General features: G+C 42.5%; 1 protein-coding gene across 2 annotated transcripts in view; it reads left to right on the top strand.

Moving 5' to 3' along the window:
• The window catches only part of CDH13 (cadherin 13), a 1,174,890-nt gene that overhangs the window by 1,032,884 nt on the left and 129,305 nt on the right, over nt 1-12,701 (top strand). For both annotated transcript variants that reach the window (XM_007994196.3, XM_007994191.3), the window contains one exon: nt 8,361-8,543. In XM_007994196.3, coding sequence (XP_007992387.3) covers nt 8,361-8,543 — 183 coding nt within the window. The remainder of the gene's footprint in view (nt 1-8,360; nt 8,544-12,701) is intronic.

Here is a 12,701-nt window from a genome sequence, read left to right on the forward strand (position 1 = left end):
GGACTTTGATCATGTTTTCTTAAAAAGAATCCCTGTGTTTTAGACTGAAATCTTTACAGATGTAATGGCATGTCTGGGATTTGCTCCAAACAGTGCAGGATCGGGGAGAGGTGGCTGTGGAGATGAAGCACCAGGAGCTGGGAGTTGAGGATCTCTAAAGCCTGAAGACAGGCATGTGGGGGGTTATTATCCTATTCTACCTGCTTTTATACATGTTTAATATTTTTCACAACAAGAGGTGAAAAAAAAAAATACTTGAGAAAACGTCTATGAAACCCAAAGCACCATCAAAGGGACCACTCACCTAATAAGATCAGCAGATATCTTCAGAGTTGTTTTCCCCAGGGCGCCATTGTTGCAAGGAATGGAAACCTGCTCAAGGCAGCTGGAGTGAAAATGAGGTTGTTGATGGGAACAGAGGTTCCCACAGACAAGAGCACAGGGAACCTCGTGGGATTGAGAGCAGGACTGGGAAACCAGTCAGCGACTGAGAAAACTTCCTATCTGTCTTTTGTCTTTGAGTCACAGAAAAAAAAAATCTCTTTTGTAAATTTTTCTCTCAATTTCTCCATTCTTTTGCTTCTCCATGCATATTGGATTTCTCTGAGAATCTATCCATATCCAAATGACAAAAAATGGCCACCTCTTGCACAAATGCTGAGAAACCTCTATTTCTCTCTTAGTTCAAATTTATAAAAGAAATAATCCCGTTTTTCACGAATCAACCAATGGATTGGTTACCTCTGAGTCAGGTGATCATCTCTGGGTCCAATCAGCTATGGCCAAGGAAGCTAGGATCACATGTTACAAAATGACTCCCTAGTACCACTCTTTTCAGCAGGGACTGGGGGTGGATTTAGTTCCCTCAAATGTTTTATGGATTATGCAGGCGCCCTGAGCTATATCTACTGAAAACCGCTAAGATTTTCAGGAAAGAAATACTCTAATTTGCCATTTGGAAATTGTATAATCTCTGTCATTTGAACTACAATTGAGTCCACTTTCCTTTCTCTCAGGAGAAATAGAGAAGATCTAGTTACTATTCTCATTGGGAGACTCTCAAACACATGTGCATTGTTATCTTTCCACCTTGGGTTTTTATTCTTGAGACAAAATAATTCCAAAAGTTAGTGTCTGCTTACAGCGCTGTTACTTTATGAAAGATGTGGCATTGAGCATTTTGGGGAATCAGAGATATGACTCCGACTCTTAAGGATCTCAACATTGGGAGGAGCATGCCCCAGGTTGTCTCTGCTTGACAGGCAGAGAGGTCTCTGCCAAGTTCTTTCTGTTCATGGTCACTGGAATTCTCACCTGTAGCATCTGATTTATTTCTTTCCTGTGTGAGTTACCTCCCATGGGCATTAAAAATCAGGTCTCTGACACCACTCTGTATCTTCAAAGAAAACAAATCATTTATAGAATTTTAATCAGATAAAGAGAGGAGAAGGCTGGGCACAGTGACTCATGCCTGTAATGCCAGCAATTAGGTAGGCCAAGGCAGGAAGACCACTTGAGCCTAAGAGTGTGAGACCAGCCTGGACAACTTAGTAGGACCCCATCTCATCAAAAAAATGTATATATATTTAAATTAGCCAGTCATGGTGGTTTATGCCTGTGGTACCAGCTAAGGCAGAAGGATCATTTGAGCCTAAGAAGTCAAGGCTGCAGTGAGCCGTGATCACAACACTGCATTCTAGCCTGTGCAACAGAGCAAGACCTGCTTCAAAAAAAAGGAGAAGGAAAAGATGCTCACCAACGACTGGGACTATGATAATCTAGTGGGTTCCTGAATATTCTTTCATCTTGCTCCTGTAGTCACTTTAAGGCCTGGCTATGCCTGTTCTACTGTGACCTAGCTAGGGAAGGACTTAGTAGGTTCCAGTCATCTTGAGGACTTGCCAATGAACATACCATGGTTCTTAGTCAAGCAACCACAGGCCCTTGTGTGGCTCTGTTATTAATCATTTCTGAGACATAGGGCTTTCTTAAGATATTGAATGAACTTTATTTAGATCTCTGTACTGTATATTCTTTAAAATTTTTATGTAAACATATATCTTATGTATATTTTATATAATTATAGTTTTAATATTTTATATTACATATTATATGTGTGTGTGTATATATATATATATATATAGTGCACATAAACATGATGTGGAGGCTGAAAATGTTCTCATATGTTTTCTTCTAAGAACTTTACTGTTTACCTTTCACATTTTGTGTATGGTGTGAGGTAGGAGTCAGGATTCATTGTTTTCTCCAGATGGATATCCAATTGATCCAGCACCATTTACGGAAAGACTGCTACCTGGAAACTAAATTATGTCAAAACATAAAAACATTCATAATTGGCCACAGGTACAGCCTTGGATGTGTGACAGCGAGAAATGGTTTTAGAAGTGGTAGAAAATAAATTGTCAGGATATATTATAGATGTACAATACCTACAAAGAAAGGGGACACTGGAGGGAATACTAGCCCTCTCATTTACTTATGTATTTTTGTGCCTAGTGGAGTCTCCAACATGCAACAGATACAACAAGTATCTATTAAAATGAATTGTTGTATCTTTCCATTCTGATATAAATCCTAATCATAGAAGAAAACCAGATATCTAATGCAGCTTTCCCTTCCAAATGTGGACATGATAGAATTGACATCATTTGCCTCGTGTCTCTTGTTGGAGTATAACAAGAATGAGCAAGTGTGTGAATGCCAGGCATACATAACTGAAATAAAAAAGCTTCTTCCACAGCACTCAAGGAAAATAAAATACATATATACATAACTACATTATAAGGCAGACTGTGTTAAGAGCAGAAAGAGTCACAGGGGTTTAAACCAAATTCTCCATTTTCTTAGTAAGAATTTCATATGATACAGGGCAAAATCCATCATCATTATCCTTGCTAACAAATACTGACTCCTTGTTATACATACACCAGGCAATTTGCCAAACTCCTTAAATGCATTATCTTATTTATATCAGTAACAGTTGCTACCCATTAGACTGTTAGGAAGAGTCTTCCAGTAGGCTGTATCTTTTTTGTAAATGTAGACTCAAAAACGTTTGCAAGTTACATTTCTGATGGTCTCTCCCCTACCCTTTTGTCATCACAAATAGAAATTAGTGACACCCTGTCTTTTAATTTTTTAAAGCCAAGGCCCAGATGACTACATCCTAGCTTTTCAAGTTCCATATTAGTTCTCTGTGAAACTTTAGGGTTAATGGCTCATGAACTTGGACTAGTATTCAGGTCAAACATGCAAGTGGTCAAGCATGCAAGCTTGCATATATCCAGTCCTTTAAAATTGTCCTCTGTCACTTCTTTCCCATCTGTGTCTTTCCAACCTTCTGATCATTATTTCCATCTTCCATGTTAATCTAAAGGTCAACTTTCCGCTCTTGGAGGAAGAACATGCATTCTTGGTGCATAATAAAATTCAAATCCCTCTTCCTGCTAGTGATGGCCTTTGTGGCTCATCCAGGCAGCCTCATCCTAAATGTCTATGATGTAACTCAAAGAAAATAAAATACTCAGTTCTGAATTTGGAGGGAAGAGCAAATAAGCCCAGTACATAGTCCCAACAAGCCACAGTGATTGTGTAAAAATACGTTTTATATCTGGCATTTGATTTGCCACACAGTTTAACAGAAAAGTAACTTTATCTATTTTTTCCAATTAAAGGTAGTAATAGTACAATCAATAATTCCTCCTGCTCTAGTGTGGTAAATTAATGTCTGTCTATTGTTTTTAAATCACAAAGTGAGCATTGCTATAGAAATGTAAAATGGTACCATTTCATCTTAATCTATTTAATTTTCCTTTCTTGAATTATATAATGGGGTTAAAACGTTGAATAGAATTAATAGAATGAGTATTTAATTAAGCAATAATGAGCTTCTAAATGGATGCTCAAAGAAACTGCTTCATAGTTTATGCAGAAATCAGATAATGGTCTTAACAAAGACTATAATAATTGTGTTGAACATTTTCCATATTTAATTTTTTTTTTTTTTTTTGTATTCTCTCAGGAGTAAATTTAAACATAACCCAGTTCCTTGATTAGGCTACACTTTGCTTTCAAAGTAAATCCCAAATGCCTTTCCATGGCCAACAGGGCCCTGCATAAGCTGACTCTACCACCTCTGGAGTCTGATGTCAAAGAGTTCTCTCTGGCTCTTCCCTTCATTCCAGCCACACCCAGCTTGCGTTTGCTCTGCAAAGGCACCTGTGGCTCTTCCTGCCACCTGGCCTTTGTTCCTGCTCTTTCAGATGCCAGGTGTGTTCTCACCCCCTTCACCTCTCTAAGGCCTCCTCTTCTTTCAGTTCTCAGGGAATTTTTCCCTGATGATCCTCTCCGGACTGGATCAGATACCCGCCTACACACACACAAAGAGAGACTCCCCAAGAACTGTGATTTTATTCCTTAACAATTAACACATTGTTATACATTTCTTTCCTATCTGTCTCTCGTTTCAGCCTGCAATTTCCATGAGGAAATATCATGTCTGTTTTGTTTAGTGGTGTATCCCTGGATGGACGGATGGACAGATGGATGGATGGATGGATGGATGGATGGATGGATGGATGATAGATGGATGATAGATGGATGGATGGATGGATGGATGGATGGATGGATGGATGATGAATGTAATGATAGATAAAGAGATGGATGATGGATGGATGCATGGATAGATGGATGGATAAATAGATGGATGGCAGGTAAATATTGTTGTGGACCCATCCAAGGACACATGAGGGCCACAGTGCACATCTCTGAGAATTCCTAGCACATCAACACCTTTCCATTCTACTTGAATTCGTTTGCTCACACACTAACAAGGTATTCTATACCAGCCCCTTCAGCAGGTGCTGCAGACATAAAACTATCAGTGTCGTGAAAGAAGCTGCACAGGTTTGTCTCACTTATATGTGGCCTAAATATTAATTTTATTAATTCATTCATCCACCCATCCACCCACTTACCCATCCATCCATCCACCACCCATCCATCCATCCACCCATCTGTCTATCCATCTATCCATCCACCCACCCATCCATCCATCCATCTATCCATTCATCTATCCCATCTTCAGACCTGCTCGTGTGTTGGATCAGGGCTGACTCATCCATCAGGCACGGTTATCATGTGCTAGGACCCTAAAATCAGAAAGAAATAAAAATAACTTTTAGGGTAAAATAAAATTTTAATTCTTTTCTTCATATCATAAAAATAATTTTTTCTGAGACAGGTTCTTGCTCTGTCACCAAGGCTGGAGTGCAGTGGTGTAATCATAACTCACTGCGGCCTCAAACTCCTACACTCAGAGATCGTCCCACCTCAGCCTCCTGAGTGTGTGGGACCACAGGCACGTGCCACCACACCTGGCTAATTTTTTACAATTTTTTTTTTTTTTTATAGAGGATATCTCACTATGTTGCCCAGGCTCATCTTGAGTTCCTGGGCTCAGGTGATCCTCCCACCTCAGCCTCCCAAAGAGCTAGGATTGCAGTGTTAGAATACCATGCCCAGCCCCCAAAATAAATTTTTTAAGGCACATTATTATGGTAGGAGGGGTTGATGAAGGCAAAGGTGCCTGGGGTCCACCAGTCATGTCACAGCTCTGCTGGAACACAGGGGAGATCAGTCCATCCCTGGTCTTCTGGAACACTCAGGCTAGTGGCAGAATCAGGCGTCAGTCAACAAGTCAGTCCCTTTTAGTCTTCCTTCTGTATGGCTTTGTCCCTTCACATTCCCTCAGCCCTCGCCTCTGCTGCCAGATCCCACTTCCTATACTTAAGATCGTTCATTCATTCAACAAATATCTACTGAGTTTCTTCTGTGCACCTAGCACCATGCAAGAGACTAGAGATAAACCCATGAAGAGACAGGTGCACATAGAGCCTCCAGCCTCCTCAAATCATGGTTTGTCACAGAGTTTTCATCTTGGCAATGACACCCGCTTTGACAGAGCAACTTCTCACTTATGCACTGGACATGACAGCATTTCCACCTGATGGGTGGTTCCCAGCATCCTCTAGCCTTAGCCCATTTCATGCCCACATGATTGACACCTGGTTTCCTAAGGTACAGGTGTCAGAAGAGCCACAAGGACAGGTTATAAGCTGACATCTGCTGTGATCTTCAGGGACAACCAGTCCTCTGGCTCTGGACTGCAGCAAGCAGGTGAAGGAAGGACTGGCCTAAGCCCTGGGGATCTGAGGTGGGCACGAATGACAGAACTGGTTGGGAGCAAAGATTACCGAAAACCAGGACACTTAGGTCTGATCTTTGGGTCACTAAATGACTTTGGGCAGCACTCTTCCTTCTTCCTTCCTTCCTTCTCTGTGCTATCATCTTCATCTGTAATATGAAGGGATTAGATCACTCATGTGTCACCAAGCCCCCTCCTGGCTACATGGCAGATAGCATTAATTGGTCACAGCACTCTTTCCTGCTGAACCCAGATGTACTGCAGGCCTGTCCACACCAGACTCAGGCAGCTTCACCCATTCACAAGGGTAGGTCCTGTCATTGACACCTGCCTGCCATCCTTAGACTTGGACTCCATCCTGCTTCTTGCCCCTACTACATATTAGATTTGTCTAGTCAGATGAAGAAAATACTGAGTCCCAGGCTTTACCCCAGAGCCTGGGGAATCTGAATTGGTCTGGGGAGTCTGAATCTGAATTGATTCCCTGACTGATGCCTGATTCTGCCACTTGCCTGCATGTTGCAGAAGACCAGAGATGGACTGATCTCCCTTGTGCTCCAACCTGGCTAGAGGACCCCAGGTACTTTCTCCTTCATCAATCCCTCCTACCATAATAGATTTTCATTCACTTTAACCTTGGGGAATCCTGAATTGGAATAGGACTCAGGAAGCTTTTTCAAAGCCTCTGGGAGGTTCTAATGTGCAGACAGGGCTGAGAACCATTAGTATAGTTTTCCAGCTCAAGAATTCTATGATTTTTTGAGAAGAGGAGAAGATGGAAGATAGGTAGATATTAAATAAGAATCATATGAATCAGATCAAAATAATTGCCCCCTGGAGCTGTTTCTGTGTGACAGCAGCCTCAGTATCCCTCCTCGTTCCCACTATTTCCTAGCTTCTATGCATGTTCTAAGAATTTTCCAGCTCTCCTTTTATGGAAGACAACTCGTCCAGGTTTGCCGAGGTGCAATAAACAAATTAGTTCCACTCCCCGCCCCATCTCCTGAGAGGCCTCAGGATTAAGGTTTATGATTAATGATTTGCAAGTCAATTAATCAGTCACTGCTTTTGAAACCTCATTTCTCAAATTACTTTTCTTTGAACACAAGGGCTTTTTGACATCATCTTACTGTCTCTAGATTCACTTTCCTACTAATTGAAATTCCAAGATATTTCTTCTTCTTGTCAGCTTATTGGTGTTACTTGTTTATAAAATATTTGCAAACAGATTACTATTTACCTGTAATGTGTCAGAGGTAAGCACCAAAACAATACTTTATGCTTCCAGCTCAAAGGAATGTGCGAATGATAGCTCATGAAATTCTCTATCTATGAGAAAGTTGATTTTTCATTTATTGATTTATTTTCACCACACCTACTTGCAACAAGTATTTGAGATGTATTACAATAGAAACACAGGTACAACAAGGCTCCAAACAATTGATGTAGATGATTTCTTAGAAAATGGTTTCTAAGGTCCTATTAAGAGTGGATATGGAGTGGAAAGAATGGGACTGGTTTTCTTCATTCGAGAAAATAGCAGGGTCTAGCAGAGGATCTGGGGTCAAACCCCAGTCTCTTCATTTACAAGTCTTAGCACTTTACTCATCTGATTATGTTGTTGTTTTGGGGAGGCAAGGCTGCGAGAACAAATGCAAACAAAAATGGCTTGAACTCAATCGAAAATTGTTTCTCATTCAATGATAGTTCAGGACAGGTGTTCTTGGCCTCCAGGTTTCTCCCCTCCATGTGGTGACTCAGGGACCCAAGCTCCTCCTCCCCTGTGGCTCCCTGCTCCCTTGGGGTTTTGTGGTCCTCTGCATTCAGGTAGGCAGAGGGTGAAAGAGCCCAGAATGGAGGAACAGCTGTTCTTTTCACCCTCCCACCTCAGAGCAGCACAGCACAGCCATGGTCAATATCATTCCTGCCTACATTCTGCAGAAGAGAAGTTAGTCTCATGGCCTCACCTAAGTTCAAGAAAAGCTGAGCAGAGGAGCATAGTATCTTCCAATCATAATCCTCCTATGTTATTTATGTTTATGTGAGATGATGTGTGTAACATACCCAATGCAAAGCATGTAATTGACTATGTGTGTTCAAAATAGTGACCATTACCATCTGCTTTTTTTTGCAGTTTCAAGCCACAGTCGAGGAAGGAGCTGTGGGAGTTATTGTCAATTTGACAGTTGAAGATAAGGATGACCCCACCACAGGTGCATGGAGAGCTGCCTACACCATCATCAACGGAAACCCAGGGCAGAGCTTCGAAATCCACACCAACCCCCAAACCAATGAAGGGATGCTTTCTGTCGTCAAAGTAAGGGTGCTTCCAACTGCCCCTTTCTCCTCTTGCAAGCGTGGAGGGCCCTATGAGGGGACTCATAGAATCACCGAGTTTAGAAGGCCACAGATAAATTCCCCCAGTCTCCTCCTTCTGGGAATTAACAAAGGAAAATGCTTATAGCTTAAGGGTGCCCTCCTGTCTTCAGCAGCAGAAACAAGCAGCCATCAAACAAACCTGTTTTATAGGTTCTAAAATACCCAAACTTACGTGTAACTTCAAGAAAACCAAACTTAAGTGGATTATTTTTGTTTTCGTTTTTGTTTTTTGAGACAGTCTCACTCTGTCGCCTAGGCTGGGGTGCAGTAGTGTGATCTCAGCTCACTACAGTCTCCACCTCCTAGGTTCAAGTGATTCTCGTGCCTCAGCCTCCTGAGTAGCTGGGATTACAGCTGCCTGCCACCATGCCTGGCTAGTTTTTGTATTTTTACTATAAATGGGGTCTCACCATGTTGCCCAGGCTGCTCTCAAACTCCTGGCCTCAAGTGATCCGCCTGCCTTGGCCTCCCAAAGTGCTGGGGTTACATGCCTGGCCCAAACTTAAGTTTTAAATGAAATTCTTTATACATTTGCTAAGGAATTATTAACAGATATGCCAAAATGAGACGTGTGAAGGTGTTTTTAGAGATCTGTACTCAAAATGTGGCTATGACATGTCTTCTTAATCTTTCTTAGCAGAACTCAATTATTCCTTAAAAACACACACACAACATAATTATTGGTGTAAACCCTCTGTGAGCCTTGCTGACTCACACACTGACCCTCTTGCTGGCAACGAATAGAACAAGGAGGAAATGTAATTATAAATGTAAAACCTCTGGTTCATGCTGATAATCCAGAAATATTACTGGGGATGGTGGCACAGAAGGCTTGCTACAGGTGGCCTTGGCATTCCGAAAGAAGGCATTTCTACACAGTTTCACTCTTAATGGGAAGTTCTGGGGAAAATTTCTGCCAGAGACCAGGACCTTCATGGGAACACATTTTCTTTTCCAGTGGATGAAGCCATTTTCCTGAGCAGCAGGGATCAATCATATTTACAGTCATAGTAGCAGTGAGCAGAGGAGGGACGTGGCTGCCCACTCCCTGTGTGCCCTAGGCCAAGATACCCATGTTTTCTGTGCCTCAGTTTCCCCATCCATAAAATGAGAATGATAATAGAACCTACCTCTTAGGGTTGTTGTTGCAATCCATTGAGTTGCTATAATGAAGACTGGGTGGCTTATAAACCACAGGCATTCATTTCTCACAGTTTTGGAGGTTGAAAAGTCCAAGATCAGCCTTCCAGCAGATTCTGTGTCTGGTGAGGACCCACTTTTGACAGATGTCCATCTTCTCTCTCTATCTTCACATGGTAGATAGAGTGAGGCAGCTCTCTGGAATCTCTTTTTTTTTTTTTTTTTTTTTGAGATGGAGTCTTGCTCTGTCACCAGGTTGGAGTGCAATGGCATGATCTCAGCTCACTGCAACCTCCACTTCCTGAGTTCAAGTGATTCTCCTGCCTCAGTTTCCTGAGTAACTGGGATTACAGGTACATGCCGCCACACCGAGCTGATTTTTGTATTTTTAATAGAGATGGGTCTCACCATGTTGGCCAGGCTGGTCTTGAACTCCTGACTTCAAGTGATCTACCTGCCTCAGCCTCCCAAAGTGCTGGGATTACAGACATGAGCCACTGCACCCTGCCAAATCCTGTTTTGCTCATATCTATTTTCCTTGAGCTGTAGCAAACACATTCTGGGGAGGACTGAGCTCCAGGATGTGTGATGGAGATGTCTATTTACTCAAGTTTTATCTTCCAGTTGCAGGTTTGGAAAATTGCCTGACAGCTTTTATAGACTCAGGATTAGCCACAGAGGACAGCCAGTGGCTATGTCATTCTATGACTTTTACAGCTTCGAAAGTGCAGCAGCCACGGACACAGAGGGCCAGTGCCAGGGTTTCCTGATAACTTTGCCATTGCCTAATACATTAGTGCTTTTATGTACTTCGTGCATCACTGCTAGTTCCCATGAATAATATGCAGTACTGTAATTGCTTATTCGTACATAGTACATTCATATATAAGAGTACATTACAAACCTAGTCTACATACATATAAGCACGTATTAACAATTCCTTAATTAACTACCACACATCTACTGTTGTCAGGTACATAATAAAACCTAACCCATACAAATATTGACCTGTACTAGAAATCCTTAATATTATGTAGTACATACATTCGTTCATTGGACATAGCACATCTCAATCAAGAAGTCCCTCACCAACAAGGATATCCCCTACCAAATTTTGGCCTCTGAATATACCAGCCTCTGAGAAATCATCATCCCGCTCAGCAGTACTACCCTCCTCGCTCCAGGCCCGTAACACTTGGGGGTGACTATCCTGAAACTGTACCTGGCATCTGGTTCTTACTTCAGGGCCATAAAACTAAGTAAGATCACCCACATGTTCCTCTTAAATAAGACATCTCGATGGACTAATGACTACCACCCTATTAACCAGCCTTGGCAACAAAGTGAGACTCTGTCTCAAAATAAAAAAAATAAAAAAAATAAAAAAAAACAGGACTTGTAGGAAGGAGCCATTCTCCTCTCCCTATATTCCTGCGCTGGTCCATGATGCAATGGCTCTCAAATGCTAGCATATATAAGAATCATCTGCAATGCTAGTTAAAATGCAGATTTCTGGGCTTGCCCCAGACCCACTGTGTCAGAAAATGAGGGAGAGGTGTGCCAGGTGGTTCTGTTGTTCACAGGGCACACCTCTTGTCAAGGGGCATGGCCTTTGGGGAAGGGGTTTCCATAAGCTTGTCCGCCCTCCCTGCAAATTCCAGGGGAAGAGGTGCCCACAGAGGCTGAGGCTCTTGCTGACTTCAGCTTTGCTAGTGAGTGGACTTCCTTTGCTTTGGAATTGGGATGCAGACTCTCCCTCACCCCACACTGGCTGTCTCCCTGGTCAGTAGGAAGGGCCTTGAGCTCTATCTATCTCTCAGCACATGTGAAGCAGAGCCCCAGACTACCTTCTAGAAGCCAGTTAGGCCATGCTTTCTGCTGCTGTCCACTGTGCCAGCCATTGGGGCAACCATTAGGAATGCATTCTGCTGCAAGTAACAGAATGTTAGACTAATAGTGGCTTAACTAATGTAGGGAATTTAAGAATTTTTATAACTAGATGAAGGTAGGCCAGTCCAGGATTGGCCAACAGTTCCAGGTGGCAGAGAGCCAGCAGTGGGGTGCCTCAGATGCTTTTGACTTTTTCCTCTTGGACATAAAGTGGCTGCCAAAGCCCCAGGCATCATATCTTCCCATTGCTGTGTCCTAATGCAGGACATAAGGGGGCAGCCAGGCAAATGAGAGAAGGTGCTCTCATGTGACCCTTTCCTCTTATCGGGGCAGAAAACATCCTTTCTAAGGGTACCCTGGGCAATTTCCCATGATGTTTTGTTGGCCGATGACAGATTTTCCTTAACTTCAAGGAAAGCTGAGAAAGTCCACATCTGGCCTTTGGACCTTTACAGTGGATAAGGAAGAGGGTGGGCTGGTGATTGCTGTTGGGCAGCCAAGCACGAGCAGGTCTGCCCTAACCAGTTAGCAATCTAACATACGGAACAACTGTTTGGAGCCTCAGGATGCTGCTGGTTTCCAGTACAGTCCTGCCTCTCAAAAGGACGAAATCCCAGTGGCTCTGACAAATGAGTTCCTGCTTCGTGTTTAAAACCTTCAGATCAGAAACACCCTTAGTTGCTTTCTAAACTGATTCTAAAACCACCAGACAGTTATTCTTTCAGCTGAATATAATCAACCCTGCATTTTAAGTTTATTTTCTATTTTGTCCTCAAAGAAAGTAGTATCCAGAAAGCATCCCTGATTCCCCAAACCTTTCACAGACCTAAACATAGCTATCCAGTCAGTTCCGGATCCTCCCTCTTCCAGCTAACAAACCCAGGTCCTCCATCCTTCCCATGTGAGTCAGCTTTTCTAAGCTTTAAATTTCCCAGGACAGTGGTTTACACCCTCTCTTGACACTTGAAAAAATGTTAATTGAATTGCCTCTCTGTAGCTTCCATCAGGAGTATTTTCAATTTCCTCCCATCCCTGACACAGAGGCCCGGCAACAGACAAAGCACAT

This window comes from Chlorocebus sabaeus, chromosome 5 (assembly GCF_047675955.1).
Source record: "Chlorocebus sabaeus isolate Y175 chromosome 5, mChlSab1.0.hap1, whole genome shotgun sequence".
Lineage (NCBI taxonomy): Eukaryota > Metazoa > Chordata > Mammalia > Primates > Cercopithecidae > Chlorocebus > Chlorocebus sabaeus.